Source organism: Panthera tigris, chromosome D1 (assembly GCF_018350195.1).
Source record: "Panthera tigris isolate Pti1 chromosome D1, P.tigris_Pti1_mat1.1, whole genome shotgun sequence".
Lineage (NCBI taxonomy): Eukaryota > Metazoa > Chordata > Mammalia > Carnivora > Felidae > Panthera > Panthera tigris.
In genome coordinates this window covers 15,669,483-15,689,321 of record NC_056669.1, presented here as the reverse complement: position 1 = coordinate 15,689,321, position 19,839 = coordinate 15,669,483, and the positions used below count along the sequence as shown (strand labels likewise).

At 51.2% G+C, this 19,839-nt stretch overlaps 1 protein-coding gene across 1 annotated transcript in view; it reads left to right on the top strand.

Annotated features, from left to right (window-relative positions):
• Positions 1 to 15,107, top strand: part of SMIM35 (small integral membrane protein 35) — a 53,753-nt gene extending 38,646 nt beyond the window's left edge. The window contains exons 4-6 of the mRNA XM_042958958.1: positions 8,991 to 9,107; positions 10,085 to 10,118; positions 10,776 to 15,107. Of these exons, the coding sequence (XP_042814892.1) occupies positions 8,991 to 9,107; positions 10,085 to 10,118; positions 10,776 to 10,875 (251 nt within the window). The 3' untranslated portion in view covers positions 10,876 to 15,107. The remainder of the gene's footprint in view (positions 1 to 8,990; positions 9,108 to 10,084; positions 10,119 to 10,775) is intronic.
• The last annotated feature ends 4,732 nt before the right edge of the window (positions 15,108 to 19,839 follow it).

Sequence of the window (19,839 nt, the reverse complement as noted above, 5' to 3'; positions counted from 1 at the left end):
TGCTGTTATTTCTTTTGATGCTCAAGTTTTCACGATTTGGTCAGTAGAAGCTGGCTTATGTGTCCCCTCCCCTTTTTAAAAATAAGCTCTACATTCAAGGTGGGGCTTGAACTCACGACCCTGAGGACAAGAGTTGCAAGTGCTGCTGGTGAGTCAGTCGGGTACCCCTGTCCAGGTCCTTTTGACACGTCCCAATTATTCTTTAGGCCCTTTTCTTTTGTGGGGAAGCAGGAGACCAGAAGATTTACAAGTTCGTCCTGTGCTTTGCATGCCAGCCCTGGAATCAGCCTTTTATCCAAAGAGCCCTGCTTTCCTAGAGCACAGACTGGTATTTAGAAACCAAGATTTTGGTGTTAGATGTGTTCATTGATATTGGGGCACTGCTGTTCTCAAGCCCTCTTAGAGGACCGAGCTACATACATACGCATTTCCATTTATTTCTCTATCTTTTCGTATGTGGAAAATCTGAATTTGTATCAATAGCTCCAGTTCAGCACAGCACCAGAGGGTGCTGAGAGATGTTACATCTCTCCCTTTTTGTGTGTGTAACTCCTTTATCCAAGAGTGAGAAATCCGGCCTCGATTATTAATATGTTTATTTATTTGGTTAATTCCCCGGATGTATTCACTTGCTCATGCTGCTACCCACCCGCTGTCTGTCCCCATCCTCTTATCACCCTGCTTGGGATCTGACGCCTCCTGTCGGGCTGCCCCATCATGACTTTTCAACTCACTTGGTGTGGGCTAAGTTTCTGTGAAGAAGTCTGAGGTCAGCCTAAACGATGTTCTATCCTCTTGCTCTTCCCCCAAGAGATTTTTATATTTCTGCCCGTCGGGGGGGGGGGGGTTCAATAAGGAAACAGAAATCACACCAAGTATCGTAACAGAGTTTATCCCAGAGGATTGCGAAGTAGGTAACTGAAGCGGCAGGTAGAGAACGCGAAGTTGTCATGGAGGTAGCAGTCACAAGAGGCAGCCGCTACCCTCTGGACTGACTGGGAGACCAAAGGCAAGAACTTGGAAGTGTTAAAACAGAGCTTTGAGGGGAACCTCAGACCTCGGGGGGAGGGGGCTTTGGCAGTCTGGTGCTCATGTTTCTGGAGTGGTGGGTGGGGAGAAAGGAGGCTGGTTTTATGAATTTGAAAAATTGCAAAGCAGACCCAGTGGCTTGTGGAAGAAACAGCTGGGATGAGGCAGCGGTGGGTGGTGCTGACAGGAGGAGGAACTCCAGGAGAAGACGGTGAGGAGCAGACAGGACAGTGCAGCAGGAAGGAGACAGGTGGGAAGTAGTTACCCCCTAGCCGTTCAGTCTCCTCCCATCATTCCCTATTGGCAGAACCTGCCCCAGCTGGCAAAGGAGAAATGTGGTTTGCAGGGTCCCAACTGCATCGTCACAAAGCTGAATGTGGGGACTGGCCTTGAGGTTGAGACACGATAGCTTAATAACTGGAACAGCACTTTAATTAGAATATACATTGGTCTTGAGTGCTTCCAATCAATTTTTTCCCTGGAGCCTAGTATGCTCTTAGTCTTCATATGCTACCCAGCCTTTTCAGGGAAATTCTCTTGTGTCCTTTAAAAAAACTTTTTTTCTTTTACTGTTTATTCGTTTTTGAGAGAGAGAGAGACAGACAGACAGGGGGCAAGAGGGCAAGGGGCAGAGAGAGACAGAGGCAGAGATCAGGCTCCAGGCTCTGAGCAGAGCCTGACGCAGAGCTCAAACCCACGAATCGTGAGATCATGACCTGAGCCGAAGTTGGATACTTAACCGACTGAGCCACCCAGGCACCCCTCTTGTGTCCTCTATTTTTGCAAATATTTTCTGTTTAATTTATTGGGTGCTCAACCTCAGAATTACCAATTTTCCTTTGATTGGGTTATCTTTGTCTTCCATAACTGTTAGCTTTTTCTCTAATTGCTTTAATCTCTGAGTTTTTCTTCCCCATCCTCCATGCTTTTCTATTTTTTTTCTTTCTCTTTAATTTTTTTTTCAATTTGTTTAAATTCAAGTGAGTTATCCTAAGTTTAGTATTGATTTCAGGAGCAGAACCCTGTGGTTCATCACTTACATATGACACCCAGTGCTCATCCTAACAAGTATCCTCCTTAATGCCCATTCCCCTTCTAGCTCATCCCCCCCCCCATCCTCCCTTCCAGCAACCCTCAGTTTGTTCTCTGTATTTAAGCATCTCTTATAAAAAAAAAAGTCTCTTATGGTTTGCCTCCCTTTCTGTTTTTGTCTTATTTTTCCTTCCCTTTCCCTGTATTCATCTGTTGTGTTTCTTAAGCTCCACAAATGAGTGAAATCATATATTTGTCTTTCTCTGACTTATTGCACTTAGCATGATACACTATAGTTCCATCTACATTGTTGCAAATGGCAAGATTTCATTTTTTTCATTGCTGAGTAATATTCCATTGTATATATGTACCACATCTTCTTTATCCATTCATCAGTTGATGGACATTGGGCTCTTTCCATCCTTTGGCTATTGTCGATAGTGCTGCTATAAACACTGGGGTGCATGTGCTCCTTTGAATCAGCATTTTTGTATCCTTTGGATAAATACCTAGTAGTGCGATTGCTGGGCTGTAGGGTAGTTCTATTAAACTTTTTGAGGAAACTCTCTACTGTTTTCCAGAGTGGCTGCCCCAGTTTGTATTTCCACCAACAGTGCAAAAGTATTCCCCTTTTTTCCCACATCCTTGCTAACATTTGTTGTTTCCTGAGTTGTTAATTTTAGCCATTCTGACAGGTGTGAGGTGGTATCTCATTTTGGTTTTGGTTTGTATTTCCTGGATAATGAGTGATGTTGAGCATCTTATGTGTCTGTTAGCCATCTGGATGTCATCTTTGGAAAAGTGTCTATTCATGTGTTCTGCCCATTTCTTCACTAGATTATTGTTTTTTTGGGTGTTGAGTTTGCAAATGACATATCAGATAAAGGGTCAGTGTCCAAAAACCTCCATAATTTTCTTAGGCGTTGTCTCTATGTCAGTAATGTAGTTTTTTTTTTTTAAATTTTTTTTAACGTTTATTTTTTTTTGAGACAGCATGAATGGGGGAGGGGCAGAGAGAGAGGGAGACAGAGAATCGGAAGCAGGCTCCAGGCTCTGAGCCATCAGCCCAGAGCCCGACGCGGGGCTCGAACTCACAGACCGCAAGATGGTGACCTGAGCCGAAGTCGGACGTTTAACCGACTGAGACACCCAGGCGCCCCAGTGTGCTTTTTAATAATATCGATTCTATTCCTTGCTGTTTCTGTTGAATATATCATCTCCATTGTGATCTTATATGGTCCTCAATTTGTTTCCTTAATCTTTCTTTCCCCGTAACCTTCCTTTATTTTAATGCATGCTTTTAGTAAGTGCTTCTAAAGAGTGAAACTATTTTGAAGAGTTTCATCCTACTTTTTGAGTAATGTTCTGTTCTAGGTTGGGGTTTTGGTCCCTTCTTTGCATTTGGTTTCATTTATATACTTATGCTACGCTTTGCATGTGTGGTTGCTATGCCGTCGATTTGGGTGGCTAAGTCCCGACATTATATTTGTCTGACATAATGGCAGCTGACTGTAATTCTTCATCATGATTCTGTTTTCAAAAAGGGAAATTATGATTTTCATCCCAAACTCTATATATTCACTCATTTCTTCATCTTCTCTTAATTCTCTTTTTTCTCTCTCCATCCCTACCTCCTTAATACTTCTCACTCTTCTTTGTTCCCAGATTCTTTTTTCCTCTCTCACTTTTCCGTGTTCTTTATCACCTTTCCAAGTATATTTTCTGCCAGTTTTCTTCCTTACCAAAAACCTGAGTTTCCTAGGTCAATATTTTATATAAGGACAAGCATAGGCTTGTTTGTGAAGTCAGCGTGTACAGGTTTTTTAAAAGGCGTTTTAAGGAATTGATGACTTTTTGGCCATATCCAGAGATACAGAAGCCCTACCACAGATGACACAAAATCTCCAAGATGTCCGTAAAGAAACGGGAGGTACATGTTAAAGTAAGATAAAGTAATATCATATTAGAGGTTTTGTGTCTTAAGTCCCCACCGGTCTAACTTGCAAACTTGGTGGGAACTTGGCTGAAGATGCTTGGGGCATTTTTTCCCCCCTCCTCCTTACCCAAATCCAAATCCAAATCCAAATCCAAATCCAAATCCAAATCCAAATCCAAATCCAGAATCTTACCATGCTCTGGCCTGTAAGGACAGGGAACTGTTGTAAGGAGAGTGGCTGAGCCTAAATGAGGGACGCATGATGGATAGACTGGGTCCTTACTGCTCCAGACACATGGAAGGAGGGAGTGGAGCAGGACAGCCATCACCATGGTCTTTTGGCACTCACTGACCCAGCCCAGTAGGGAACTTGGGCCGGTCAGCCTGACTCAGGGGAGTAGTAAAGTAGGTTGGAAAAGAAGATGTCAAGGGTAGTCTTGAATGCATCTCTTTCCTTAGAGCCCCACGGTCCTTGTGTGATCAGACTAATAAAATATTGTAATATGGACTCCTTATTAGCCTTTGACTATATGGCCACTGAGCCATACACAAATCTGTCTCTTATCGATAAGAGTGGGGAGTTGAGAGAAATGGCCTCCATGTTTATTCTGAAGCCGTAGTAATTAAGATAAGGTAGGGGTGTTAATGTGATAGACATTCAGACCAATAGAAGGCATCAGAAAGCCCAGGAAAAGAAACATACGTGTACGGAAAACTTCATACGCGAAAGTGACAACAGCGAAGACCATTAGGGAAAAGTACGGAAAAATAATTTTCCATATAAAACTTAGATCCTTACCTTGCAATGTAGCCAAAGACATGAATTCCGGGCAGATTACTGTTCTGTGAAAAACGTAACTTTAAAACTTGTAGTAGAAAACTAAGGAGTAGGGGCCTTGGAGCAGAGATAGATTTCTTTTAAATAAGAGTTGGAAAATCACAACTCTATGCCCTAAACAAATTTGTTTTTTATGTTTTTAAAAATGTTTATTTCTTAGAGACAGAATCTGCAGCAGCCTCTACACTGACGGCAGAGAGCTCGATGTGGGGCTCGAAATCACGAACCGTGAGATCATGACCTTGAGCCAAAGTCGGACACGCAACTCACCGAGCCACCCAGGCGCCCCCCCCCGCCCCCACCCCCCCAAGCAAGTTTAAAGGACAAATCACAGCCAGAGACACCAGGGGACCCCTTTGCAGACTTCTGGAGATCTCTCTGTGCAGCCAGCCTTCTTCTCTGGTGTTCTGGTCCCATAAATTTGAACTGTGGTGGTCTCCTGGATGCCAGCTTTTTTTTTTCCCTCAGCCTGGACTATTGGACTCTCTTTGGGTCTCACCTCCCGGTATTTGGAGTTGGGAGCCGACCCCAGGCAGTAAGCTGGGCAGTCACAGAGTATACCTCAGTTCATCTCTGCCTCTTGGGAATCATCCTCTGGCGTGACCTTTTCTCCATTATTTTACCTACTTTTGTCTGGTGTTCTAGTGATTTAAGGGCGGAGGGGAGTAAATCCGGTCTCTCTTACTCTGCCACGGCCAGAAGTGGAAGTAACCCTACCATCATTTTTGTAAAGTTTGAAAAGCAGAACAGTGATACAGATAGATACACAGACACAAACACATTTAATGGGAAAAAATGAAACGGCATAAAAAATGCCTAGGGCAGCTGAACATCAAATTTGAGAGAACGGGGTCTTAGAGGGAGAGGTGGGAGAAGGCTACTCTGAAATTAAGGTGACAGACCATAATGGCAGAACTTTAGGATTCTTTGAAGCTTCCTAGGAGGTCCTTGGAAGTTCACCATGTTATTCTGTGCAGTTTCTGTGTGCGTGAAGTCTAAGAAAAATGGAAAGGCGTACCAAAGGGAGACTAGGTACAGAATATTAGTTCCAGAGCATCCCAGAGAGATGAAGAAGTGAAAGAGAGTGGTAACTGTGTCTGGAAGCTACCTAAGCCGGAAGGCACCGTTGGTGGGGACAAAATCGCAGCCACGGAGCTGGTGCATCTCCTTTCCTCACCAGCCGGGTCTCCGGAAGGCCTGTGATTTCCCTGCTGGTGCTTTCCTCCCGGTACTTTTCTGTGATGAAACCCTTCCAAATCTCAGCTTCCACGAACACCACGTTGCTGAGTCACCCATCCACTCACCTCTGGGTCGCTCCCCCTCGCTCCCGAAGACTGGAGCTCTTGGGTCGTCGTCACGTTCTCTGTTGTCCCCTCGGATGGCCTCTCTCCGACTTCGGCCTCTGGGTTTCTCGCACCACTTTCCTCCAATGAGCGTCTCCTGCTTGGAGCTTCGCGGTGGCCTCTTGACTGGTTTCCCTTCATCATCATCATCACACCCCTCACCCCGCTCCAGTCTGTTCTTCGCACGGTAGCCGGCAGAGTGTCCTTTTAATACAAGGTCGTGTCCTTTCTCTGCTCCAAATCCTCTGGTGACTCCTGCCCCTGCCCGCCACTTGGGCCTCCTCGACCCTCCTGGAACCTGCTTGGCGTGCCCCTGCCTCGGTTGTATCCACTGCCCCCTCTGCCTCGCGTGTTTCTACTGCAGCTACGTGGCGTGTTCCTTTCCTCAGCTTCTGTGGCACCTTCTCCTCAACTGTCCCCTTCTTCACGAGCCTGCCCCTGACTGCTTTATTTAACACTGTACTCACATCCCCACAGATCTTTCCGTCTCTTCCTCTGCTTTCTTTCCTTCTCCCTGCCACCTATCGGTATGCTATACTTTATGTATTTACTTTGTTTATTGTCTGTCTCTCTCCACGGGAATATAAGGTCCTTGAGGACAGGGATTTTTACGTTTTACTTATTGCCGTAATACAAGTGTCTACAGGTGCCTGGGCGGCTCAGTCGGTTAAGCATCCGACTTCGGCCCAGGTCGTGATCTCGCAGCTCGCGTGTTCGAACCGACGGCTCAGAGCCCGGAACCTGCTTCGGATTCTGTGTTTCCCTGTCTCTCTGCCCTTACCCTGCTCGCTCGCGCTCGCTTTCTCTCTTTCTCTCTCAAAAATAAACATTAAAAAGAACATAAGTGTCTAGAACAAGAGCCTGGCACAGAGAAGGTGCCGTTAGTGGCTTTGGGGATCCCTGTCGCCCCCGTTTTGGGGGAACTTAGAGAGAGGGGGAAGGATGCATTGCCCTGGGTGCCATCTGCTCATGCTGGCACCTGTAGCAATGGCCATCACCTGCACTGGGCTTTGAGTATCAGCTGTGTGGGGTCCTGAGATCCCTGAGATCCCAGCTGTGTGACTCCTTCCACTCCTTCGAGGGTCTCTCCGTGACCCCTCTGCTTCTCCTGGGGACACACAAACCATTTGGTTGCTCCCGTGCCACGAGGGGACAGAGCAACACTTCAAGGCTGTCTGAGGCTCCATCCGCCGAGGTGCTCCACGAAACTCTTCCTTACTGGGCTCTTGTCTTTTCTGGGGCACAGTTCTGGCTCTCAGATCCCACAACTCTGCCTGGACGTTCTATTGCCTTTGGCTCAGGGAACAAGGACTTTCTCTCTGGGACCCTGTTGAAATCTTTTCAATATTTTCCCGTGCTTTTTTCCCCCTTTTCTGGATCTCGCTTTTTCCCTTCCCTCCCCCGGGCTGGAGACTTTTTTTCCCTGGTGTGGCGAGGAGGGCCGTCTTGCTTTGGCTCATCTCCTGTCCAAGTTGTGAATCCGTCCCATCTTTCTAAGGGCCTGGGCTTTTGAAATCTAAAACTAGGAGGACAGGCCCTTTCTTTCTGCACTGGGCTCTCCCCTTCTCTTTGCTGAGTAGATGCTCACTGGTAATAACCGGGATGCTTTTCTGGAAAGAAGGGGCATGGGAGAAAGGAAAGGCTAGGGCAGGGGAAATCGTGAAGTATTTAAAAAATACAGTCCCGCCATGTGACGATAATACCGACAACAATAATGTTGTCGTTAACGTTCACCGGAGTCGTCCGAGTGCTGTCCGTATGATGCCTCCATTAACCATCACAACGACTCCAAGGGTATACGTTCTCATGCCTTTTTTTTTTTTTTTCCCCATAAAGGCAAGTTGAAATCTAGTGAGGGAAAGGGATTTGCTCAGGTCCCACATTTGGCAAATAACGGACCTGGGCTTTGGAAGCAAGCCTGCCGTGCAGAAGGCTGTGCTTAGCCACTAACCTCCTGGCCCCTTGGCACCCCGCCCCTCTCCCCCCACCGGAGCCTTGGGACCCTGGGCCATGGAGATGGGGGGGTCGGTTGATTCTTCCACGCTCCTGGCACTCATCCAGCAAGAATGGCACTGGCCTTTCTCGTCCCTCCCTGGCCGGGCAGACGGGTCTCTCCATGGTGCTCCTGTTGTCAGCCTCTTCCTGGAAAGCTGGCGTCCCTCTCTGCTTCAGGCCCACGTCATTTCCCGGGAGGTGTCTGGTCCTTCTTCCCCCCTCTCCCCTCCCGCCCCCACTCCCTGCTTCCCCTTCCCCCCCCCCCCCACCTCCCTCCACCTCCCTCCACCTTCCCTCCTTCTTCCCTTTCTCCCTTGGGTTTGGCTTTACAAATAAAACATAAATTTAGCTCATACCACAAAAAGGGAAGAAGAAGCGATAAGTATAAGCAGCACACAGTTTAAAAGTAAACACCCTGCCACTGGGGCCACAGGCTTTGCAGGGAGGGTACCAAAGGTCTTGAGGTCTCTGGGCTGTCCTTCTCCACTGCCCAGTGAGGCTGAACAGAGACCTCCTGGCCTCTCCCCCCAAACAGCAGTGCCTTTTCCAACAAGCAGAAGGCCTGTGGCTTCAAGAGGCCCTCCCAGTTCCATACTATCTCTGTTGTCAAGGGCTGTTCCTTTGGGTAAACGGGCTAACTCTCAAAATCTCCAGTATCAGACTCTGCTGTCTTAGTATGACTTGGCTCATCTAGCTAGCTCAGGTCAAGACTCCTAGGGGGCGGCGGGGAGGGAGGGGAGGAGACTTAGAACATGGGGCGGGGGACTGGGAGAGGGCTCTGGGCAGCCGACCAAGGGTGCCGTGTGTGTTTCTGCAGGTGAGGACTCCATCAGCACCCTGGGCCTGATCCTTGGTGTGGGGCTCTCGCTGCTGCTCGTGTCCGTCCTGGGCTACAGCCTGGCCAAGTGGTACCAGCGTGGGTACTGCTGGGAGGGTGAGTGAGCGCCGGACCCTGCCATCCCAGCCCCTCCTCTCCTGTCGCAGTGGGCAAGTTCGGGTGCGGCTGCACACCCTTCAGCGTGGCATCATGCAAAGATATTTCCTGTGGTGGCTGCATTAGTTGAAGACTTGAGTGGCAGTGGCTGAGCGCTTGAGGAGGGGGGTGTGGGGTACTGGGCTTTTATTGAGGGAGTAAGGGCTCCTCCTACCCAGCGGGTAGCTGCCTTTCTTTTCCCTCAGAGCCCACAGGAGTCCATCCCCAAGGCCCGTGTGGGGCCCGAGGCCAGGGGCCCCACTCGGGCTCCTTGTGTCTCTTTTCCCCTGCCCGTGGGTCCTGGGCACCCCCCTCCCGAGTTTGCTTCAGCTTCCCTGGGAGTCTCCTGGAATTTGCTGCGGGACCCCCAGCTCTGAGCCACATCTGTGCTTCCCACAGGACCGGGGAGAGTTGGCAGGGCATGCGGGAATCCCCAGAGGGAGAGAACATTTCTCAGGTCTGCAGCGGATGCCCACAGCATCCATAAATGTTTGTTGAGCACCTACTATGTGCCAACGCGCTTTCGCCTAATACGATTTTCTTTAAAATTCCATGTAAGGATGGGATTCTTAGTCTCTGGTTTTTATAGACGAGGTGGAGGGCCGAAGTCACAGGGTCAGAGACAGGCGTAGTCCAGGTTCAAGCCCAGCTCTCCTTCTTTTGGACTCTAAGCTAGGACTGTCTCTTTCCCAGGGTAATCAGTACCGGTAATGGAGGGGGGGATGCCTAGCGGCAGGATCTGCCCCCCAAAACTGGTGGTTCTGTCTGGGCAGATGGGGTGCACCAATGGGCGTGGGGCCCTCCCACAGCATCCTGAGGTCCAGCCCAGCCACCTCCCTCCTCCCAGATGGGGTGAGGGAGCACCAGATGTTCTCAGACAGCTGATGGGCAGGTCTCCCTGGAGGTACTAACTCTCTCTTTTCTGCCTGTCTTCCTAGGGCCCAATTTTGTCTTCAACTTGTATCAGATCCGGTAAGTAGATCCACGGCAGGGGTGGGGTTAGGTACGGAGCCAAAACTTAGGGTTTCTCTTCCTTGTCCCTTCCCCATCCCCCTAAGCACACCAGAGAAAAGGAAGGAGCCAGGGTCTGTTTACAAAGTGTCACGAATGAAAACTTGAACTTGGACCGGATTACGTAAGACCATGCTGATGGTGACCCTCTTAGCATTTACCCCCTGGCAGGGACCAGTCATCCATTCCTTCATTCACTCATCATTTATTCAGGAAGGATCTATTGTCACAGGGGCTGTGGAGTTAGTGTCTAGGGGTACAGTGAGCGTGGTCTCTGTCTTCAGCCATTTCACTGCTGGTGGTGGACACAGGCCTGACTACAAATCAGATAACCTCGGGCATAGTGTGACGTCAAAGGAAAGGAACAAATGAAGACCACCAGGGATTTGGGGAGTGGGGGTCAGAAAGTCCTCCCGAGCCGTCTTGTCCACTCTCTGCCACAGGGCCGGCCTCCTCCTCCTCTGGCCCCAAGTAATGGTCCTACTCCTGTTCTGGAACGTAAGTCAGTCTGGGAGTCACTGCCGGGAAGTTCTTCCCATGCGCTGGTCTAGGGAGTTGTGGTCCCAAGGAGGGATCAGGTTCTCAGCCCCCAAAAGCCGATCGGATCATCTTTCTCAGGAACCTGAAGGAGCCGGAGGTGGGTCCACCCTTCACCATCAGTGGCCACGTCAGCAGTTCAGATGGCGGCTACGTGAAGTTCTCCGACAGGCTAGTCTGATGGGGGAGTGTCAGCCTCTGGAGCCCTGGAGAGGTGAGTGGAAGGTTGGTGAGCTCCTGGGTGAATCTCCTGTCCTGGTCAGTTCCACAGATGGTCCAGGCACCCAAGCCTAGCACCAAGCACTGCTCGGAAACCAAGAGGTGATTGTCTTCATCCCTCCCCACTTCTTGAGGGGTGGGGTCTCTGGGAGGTGACCTCAGGAACCAAGGCCTAGCGTCACACTGTCCCCACCACCTGCCAACACCAGACAACTCCTTTCCACCTGTGCATTCAACCCGTGTCCTGCCTTCCCTTCCTGGGGAGGTTCTGTTTCTAATCAGATGGCAGCTTCTAGAGTCAGGAGAGTCAGGCTTTCTATCTCAACTCTTTGCTCTGAGCCAAAGGTTCTAGATGGTCACTCTTTCCAAGAAGCACCGCTCCAGAGTGTCATTTCTGAACTGAATGCCTAGGAGCCATCTCTGCTTCGTAGCTGGCTGGCCCTTGGGTCACATCTTCCCTCCGCCTGCCTTCAAGCCCCTCCCCCTCCACATTGCAGTTGCTTTTTCCCATCCACCTTCTCCCTCGAGCAGTTCCTCATGGACCCTCCCCCCCCTTTTTCTCTCAGCTTCTCTTCCTGCCTGGGAAAAGCCTCGCCTGGTGCAGTGGTTTAGAGGAATTCTTTCCAAGCCTCATCTCTTTGTTGCTCTCCCTTTGCTTTTTCTGCAGGAGGAGGCTCCCGGCTCAGCACCTGCTCCTCCGGGGTCCCCGGGCTACTTTTACCCTCCTAGGTCTTCAAGGTCTGGCCTGGTCCCTTGTTGTGGACAGTGAGGAGTCACTCTGGGTGCACCTGGGAGAACCCCCAAGAGGGGTCTGGGCTCTGGAGACAGTCTGGTAGAGTAGCAGTGGCTTTCTCATACAAACCAAAATGGCAGGCATTGCCTAAGAGTAAAGACTCCTTCCTAGGTGTCCCTGGGGTTCCTGAGCCTGTGGAGGGGTTCCGGGTGTCCTGGAGAACAAAGCCCTCCCAGCTCAGCCCTGTGTGACCAGGGCCTGCAGACCCAGAAGGGTGCTCTGCATGGGGCGTCCCCAGTCACTTCCCCTTAAAGGGCTGACTCCAGAGGCCGGAAAACCAGTCAGATCTTCAACAGGCAAAGTCATGTGGGAGTGGAGGTGATTCCAGATACTGTTTTTAACCTTCCTACCATAAACCAACTTCCTCTAACAGCTGAAGGCTGAGCTTGGCCTTTGCCCTGCCTTTCCCCGCTCTGTGCTCAGTTCTGGTGCTTTTCAACCCTCCCGTGCCCCTGTCCGCCAGCTGGGTCTGTTTTCCCTGCTGCTGACCAGCCACCGTGCCTCCCAAATAATTTGGAGATCACTACTTAAAATAGTCTAGAAACATGATCTTACTCGATTTTCTAGGCTCCTGCAATGGGTGGGCACGCGTTGGTGGTGGAGAACTCTCCCTGTGTTCTGCATTTCCTGTGCAAGCCTTGACCTGTGATGGGGAGGGCAGACCAGAAATGGTAGGAGTCGGGGAGGAAACCAGGCGAGGCTAAAAACAAAAAACAAAAAACCCAGCTAATGCGCGAGGGAAGTCACGAACCAAGTGTAGGCTGATGGACGGTAGAGCTGTCTGCCTTGGGAGTCATTACTTGTTCCTCTGGTCTGTGCCCTACTCGACCTGAGGTGGAGGCTGCCCTGGGGTGTCTTCTTAGCAGGACTTTAATGCAGAGTCGTTCAATCCAGAGAGACTGAGCTCCTGGGGCAGCTGTGGACAGAGCAGAGCCCAAGAGAGGCCCTGCCAGTGCTGAAACCTGAGTGAAAACAACCTGCCGACGTCCCAGGACCAAGGCCAATAAGATGCTGGAGCCCAGGACAGTGATAGGCGAGGAGGAGAGAAGTCATATTATTCGTCTTCCTGTCCTTGCTTCCTCAGGGCATGGTTTCTTTCTTGCTTTGGGTTCTAGCCGATTGAGAAAGAAGGAAGGAAGGAGAGGGGGCATTACCAGCCCCTGTGCCCTCCCTCCCTGCCAGGATCCGGGGGCCGTGCTCTCAGCGTAGCCAAGCTCTGACTTAGTAAACCAGATCTCTAGATTTGGAGGTCTTGATCTGGGCCCCAACTCTCCTATCCCTGAGTTGGTGAGAGTCGGGTAGAGCCTTCACAGGCTTTGTGTCCCTCTCTCCCTTGAGGGCTTTATTGGGAGAGCGGTGGGAGAGCAGTGAGGAGGTTTGGATGGGCTGACTTTGACATCCTTCTTGGGTTTCAGTTCTGAGGCTGGGCCCCATTCCTGAACTCATGGGGTGTCCAGCCTCAAAAACACTCTCGACAATGCCCTGCTCAGCATGGATCCTGGGTGTGCAGCCCGTACAGGTCCCTGAATGTGCTCAGGGCCTCAGCAACCTCAGCAACTTTGGGGAAACATGAAAGGTTGGGGCCCGGGGCCCAGGCGGTCCTGCCCCAGGTTTGGTGGCTTCAGGTAGGGAGGCAGGAGCAGCTGCTGAGGGCTGGGAGAACGGAGGGTATTTCCCATCCTTGGGAGGGGAACTGAGACCGGGCTACTTCCTCTTTTAGGGTCCTCTGACGTGCTCCCTGTCCCCTCTGCCTCCTTCTTGTTTTCCTGACTTCCGCAGTCCTCGGGGCTAACACAGCTTTAGCCTTGACCCCGGGCCTCACCCAAGGATTTGACCTGAATTTTTTGAGAGCCCTGAAGTGGCGGCTTCCGGCGTATTCAGGAACGATTAGGGAACAGATGCCTGGAAACCTGGCTACTGGTCCGGGTGGGCTGGGCACTCAGACCCATGGCCCTGCCGGGGCCTCCCCCACAGCCTCCTCTTCCTCTTGACGATCCTTTCTGCCAGCCCCAAGAGCCAGGATGCAGTCAGGAGAGCCAGCAGTTCTATGGGCTGGCCGTTCCCGGTCCCTCTGCCACCCTGTTCCTCTTTAGTGCCTTTGCCAGGGCTTCCGGAAATGTCTTCTCCCTCCCTGTGACCCCCTCCTAGCCACAGCTAGTCTCCAGGGTTGCCTCAAGTGTCCTCTTCCCTGTGGCTTCCTTCAGGATTCCCGGCTCATTGTCCCCCGTTAGATCCTGATGGGAGGTGGCCGTGTGTCCTCCATTTGTGTTATTCCCCAACCGGGGTGAGCCCTTTGTGGGCAGGGTTATTGTCCCATAGGTCTTTAGTAACTGCCGGAAATAGGCCACGTAGGAAGTGCTCCAGAATACAGTAGGAACCCCCCCAGTGTGGCTCCGGAGGGCTGCCTTGTCCTAGAGAAAGACGCCCAGTGACCGCAAGAGCCACACTGCTTGCACAGCACAATGTGCAGAGGACAAATTATCTTCACGCGCGTCGCTGCGACTTAAACCCTGTGGCAGCCTTGTGACGTGGGGAGTCTAGTAGTGGCCGCATACTGCCTCTGGTGACACTGAGGCTCAGAGAGCTAGCCTGCCTTACCTGAGGCTGCACAGCTGCTGACTGTCCCGGAGCCTGAGTAGAGTTGGAGGCCTCACAGATGGAGCCTGACCCACAGGCTTAGTGAGCTGACGAATGAACACTGTCGAACAGGGTCCAGCCCTGGCCTGCCCTGCCGTGCCGGGTGGGGCCACGGGCTCGTCACTTCACCATGGATCTGTGTCTCTGCATCTGGAAATCGAGGGATCGGACTATTTCTCTAAGGCTCTGCTCTCTTACCTGAAGGAGCAAAAGGATCGTCTGTTTTTGTTGTTGCTTTTCTCTCTGTGTTGTGTCTAGCGTGAGACCTGGCACATAGTAGGTGTTCAATAAAAGATGCAAATACAAAGTATATAGTTCTGATTTTCTAACTTAGGAGGTGGGTGGTAAAACGTGACTCCTGTAGCCCCTTTAGACTCCAGTGGTCTAGGATCCAAAATATTACTCAGCCTCTGACCAGCATCTAAGACTGGACCATTCCCAACCGAAACTTCTTTATCAGCAAACTAACGTTTGCTGAGCACCTGTGAGGGCGGGCAGGGGCTCTGTACGCACGATCTCCCTTCATCCTCACAGGGGAGGGAACAGAGGATCAGGGTCTGGTGAAAGGATTTGCTTAAGGCCAAGCAAGAATGTATTTTCTTTATAATCCTTTGTCAGCCACTTTGAGCCTCGGTCCAAGCTGGCAGCTTCCCTGAGTCCCTGGTCCCCCAGGAAGCAGGCCCCTCCCACTAGCTTCTGATCTCTTTCCCGGGTCCTCTGGTGTGGTGAGAAAGGGCCCTGTCCTCAGCTCTGAGCTTCTCATTGACCCATTCCTTAGTTTTCCTTTTATTTTTTCTTACACACCCCCCCCCCCCCAGCCTCCAACCTCAGCCTCCAAATCATCAAATTCTGCCCCTTCTTTATGCCAGCTCTGTTTTCACTTCCCCACTGGTGGGTCTTGTTGTCTTCTCAAATTTAATTACAAATACTCTCTGGCTTCCTTAACTGAATTATTGATTATTCCCTTCTATTCATTCATTCATTCACACAGCTTCTCTAATAGGCCAGGAACTGTGCCAGGCACCGTGGGGGCCTCCCAGTCTCTCTTGAGATTAGCTGAGCTCCCCTCCTGTTTGATGGGTACTTTGCCGCAGGCAAAATTCAGGCCTGACATCTTTTCTGAATTTTCTGTGGCAGCTTGTATGGCTCTGGCCATAGCCACGAATGTCTCAGGAAATCATAGGGAATATTGCTCAGTCTTTTCGGGGAACCTCGGGCTTTGCTTGATCCCCAGTCTAGCTTTGGGTGCTCTAAAAACCAAGGCTTTTGATTTTCTTTGCTCGTCCTCAGTCACGTGCAACCCTGTGGCCATCATCAGGTCCAGGTCTGGACCCAGAGCACACACGAATGGTGACTTTGTCTGTTTAAGGGCTACCTTAAGGAAGGGTCGAAACCAGGAAGAGGCTGGGCAGGTGAGGAGGGGTCTCGGCTCCCCTCTAGGTTCTCTCTCAGTCGTACTGATCTTGCTTCCATGCCAGTGGCCATGCGGGGCCAGCTTCTGTGGTGCTCTCTCTCTGCCCCAGTGGTATGAGAACCTCAAAGTGGGGGCACACGGGAGTATCATTACCATATTTAAAAAACTGCTTAGTGATCAAAAGCTGTCTAGAAGCAGTGGTATTTAAGCAGATCTGGTACAAAACAGGAAGCCAGTGGCCTGGTGAATTCTCACATTTGGGGACCAGAAGTGAAAATGTTCTGTCTGCCCAGAGTAGCAAACAGGCCAACAAAACAACAGGTGGGGCGGTGCTGGATGTCAAGGCCTTGGTGGGCTCCCCGTCTCCTGGGTTTTTCCCTGCAGAGCCGTGTGTGTGTGTGGTGGGGGGTGGGTGTCTCCCCACTCCCCAGAGCCTAGGATAAGGCTTTTCATATATAAGCTGGGAGCCTTTGGGAGGGAGATGGGTGGAAAATGTAAGAAGCCTCCAGTTTCATTGTAGCCCCAGTAGCTGGTGGGCCCCAGGTGCCATCGGACCTGAGGACGGTGAGTTCCCTTCCAGCTGTGAGGCTTTTGCAGAGCGTGGGTGACTTCAGTGCCACGGTGCTGGGGGAGGGGAGCAGGGGAGGAGGTAGGTGGAGACACCTGTGCGTGTGTGTGCGTGCATGCTGCAGAGATGACTTAGCCAAGGAGGAGAAGGATCTCCATTATCGCCCGCTGTATTCCCAGAGGGCCTGCCCGTGGCAGGTGCTCAGTGAGTGTTAGCTGAAGGAGTGAATGACTGCATGCTGAATATCGTCACGGTCCTTTGCCTTGCCTCCTGACCACATCCCCTTGCATTAGGCTTCCTGTTGGGTCTGTAGCCCCGAGTTCCTACAGTACCTGAGAGCCATAGGGTGCAAATTGCAGGGAAGGGCATAATCATGGTATGATGCGACTAAGCTAAGGAGACAACAGGCCTGCAGACAAAATTTAAATCACATTTATGTGTATCGCCTGCTTTCTCTTGGGCTCAGTCTAGTGTGTCCCAAGGAACCACGCAGCTGTAGGTTACGTTCCCAGCATTGCCATGATACGTTTGGACATCAGGCATCTTCACCGTCTTGTCATGTGCTTTTCCTTGTGAGGAAATCCGTGCGTTTGTGCATTCGTTATTCATCACATTTACCGAGCACCTAGGCATCGGCGGGGCGTGAAGCATACAGAGACGTTTCTGCTCTCTAGAGCTCTTAGTGAAGCGAGCGCTAAATGTGGTGGTATATTCAGTGACAACAGTATGCCCGGGGCACGGAAGAGAGAAGTCAGAGTGAAGCATACTCTCTGCATTTGGCTGGGGAGACTGAGGGCCCCGCGTTGATACGACGTGACCTAGCTGGGTGGTCCGAGAACCCAGGTCTCCTGAGTTCCGGGCCAGCCCAGTGTTCTTTCCACTTGGTGGCTCTGTGGCCTATTCCTCTTTGTGGGCCATCTCCAGACTGACAGCCTTGCCATGGAAACTTGGCTGTGGTCCTGTCCATTAGTCTGAGGGACTGGTGGACACTCCCTCCGTGTGAGGGTCCTGTTTCCTTCGCTCCAGTGCGTTGTGCCCTCAGCACCTGTTAGACGACACGTGTCGTCTCTCGGCCCCAGGTTTGAACTGTGGGCTCGGATCTTATGATCTCAAGCTTTGGGAGAGTCTCCCAACCTCATTTTGCATAATTTAATAAATCTCATTTTACTCCTTTTAATTCAGTCCAAAAAATGTGCGTTGAACACACTAGCTGGGCCAAACACCCCTCTGTGACCCCCATGAACGTCTCCGTCACAGGTCGGGCAGCAGGGGCCTCTGTGCTGTGCCTCCCATCCTTGGATCCACCTCTGATTCCAGCCGGTTGTCAATGGGCTACAACTTTGTGCCGACACGTCTCGTCTCCAGTGTCCGTTACACGTCACTTTCTCTCTGCCCTGGCTCCTCGTGTTCTGGGGGAGCCCAGACAGCCCCACGCACCAGCAGCCTGAGAGTGCAGCACCTCTGGCGGAAGCCTCGACCAGTGCAGGAGCTCAGGACTTCTGTCAATGCTCAGGGGACAATTGGAAGACGCTTCTACACTCTTTAAGGAACATTCCAGTGGGATCAAGGCCAGCACAGCCAGCTTGGTAGCATGTCCTTGTTTTGGGTTTTTCTTCTCCTGGTTTCTCACTCTCTCGTTCCCTGTGATCACCTTCCAAAGAAACTACCTGCCCACAGTCCTTGAATCAAGGTTCTGCTTCTGGAGGGACAGTCTAGGCTAAGACCATACTTACACCTTCCATTGTACGTTTTCCCTTAATCATTTACTTGCTCATTCATTCTGCAAATATGGATGTCTGCTGTGTGCTCTTAGTTGTGGGACTGCGGGAGTGAGCAAAAGAGAGGAGGTCTCTGTCTTCATAGATCTTTCTCGGGAGAGACAGGCTGTGAGCAAATAAACACATAAATAGGTCATATAATTTCAGGTTATAAGTGCTCTGGAGGAGAAAAGCTAGGGGTAGGGAGGGGTGGAAGGGAGATGGGGAGGAAACTTGGATAGGGGTTCAGCAGAGACCTCCCCAAGGAGGCTGTGTTTGAGAAGACACTCGAATAAATGACCTGAGATGGAGATTAGCTAAAAGCAGGATGGGCAAGAGAGAGAGTGCAGGAGGTGGTGTCGGGGAGCTGGCAGATACCAACTCATTTGGACTTTGCCTCTCCTTTGGCCCAAGAGCAAAGGGGAGGGCTTTCCACAAGGCAGTTGTATTTTATAAGGATCATGCTGGCTGCCGTACTAGACTACGCACGTGGTACGAATCCCACCGTCGGAGGCTAAGGCAGCAGGCGTGGAAGCAGAGGGACGGTGAGGGGATGAACTGTGGTCCCGGTGAGACGTGGTAATGGATTGGACCAGGAAGATAGTGTGGGGGTGGGGACCAGCGATTAGACTGACCACATATCTGGAAGGTAGGGCTGATCGGACCTAACTGATGGATTAGATACAGAGTGTGAAGGAGTGACTCCTGGTTTTTGTCCTGAACAACTGGGTGAATGGTGGCATCGTTACTCAGGAGGGGAAGATGGGAAAGATTGAGCGTGTGAGGGAATCCGACCTTCTTTTGTGGACATTACAATTTTGAGGTGCATGCCAGACATCTCCATGGAGCTGCTGAGGAGGTGGGGTTCAGGAGAGAAGTCCCTGCTGGGACATTTGGAAGTCCTCGGCCTCCAGGTGGCATTTGAAGGCATGGTCTGGGTGACACCATCTAGGGGCAGTGGGGGGAAGGGTAGAGTTTAACAGAATAGACATCCAATCATCAAATTCTTTAAAGCAGTGGCCTTTACATTTTAGTGTGCATGGGGGGGGGGGTCACCTGCACCTCCAACACCTGTCACCTGTTTACTAAGCCGGACCCTGGGAATTCACATCCATAAATCCTGGGCCTTGGGGAGAAGCTTAGGAAAAGCACACTTGGGTGATTCTGATGTGGGTGATACTTTGGAAAACTGCCCTTGGGTACAGGTAGATGGGAGTGTTAGGCGGTGGAGGGCAAGAAATACCGCCATGGTCACAGTGACCGGGATCCTGAAGAATGCTTTTCTTCTCTCCAGAGCCATCATGAGGCCTTGACCTCCACCAACCCTTCCTTCCCTGTGTAGGTAGAGGTGTATGGGTGCACCCTCTACCCAGGCGTTTGGCAGTCCTGTACCAGTGTGCTCGGGCGCCCCCCCCCCCACGTCCGCTCCAGAGCTTATCAGCTCTATGGATCCGCTGATTTACTAAAAACTCTCAGCTGCACCTTCGTCTAAGCAACGATGAGGCGTTGATGAGGCTCCCCTGGGGTCTACGAGATGGGTGCCGAGCACACACACGGCTCCTGTCACTCTAAGGGCAAAGGGCTGGTAGCCTGCTTTTCCTCTAGGCGGGGGGTCAACAGGTGAGTGTTTCAGCTGCAGGTTGGCTGCGGGGTTGGGGGGCGGGGGGAGTGTGTGGCCATCACCATATCTGTGTCCTCAGTTCCACACCCAGGTGTGGGCTCTCCCATCCAGTGGGGGCAGCATGAGCACAAAGGCC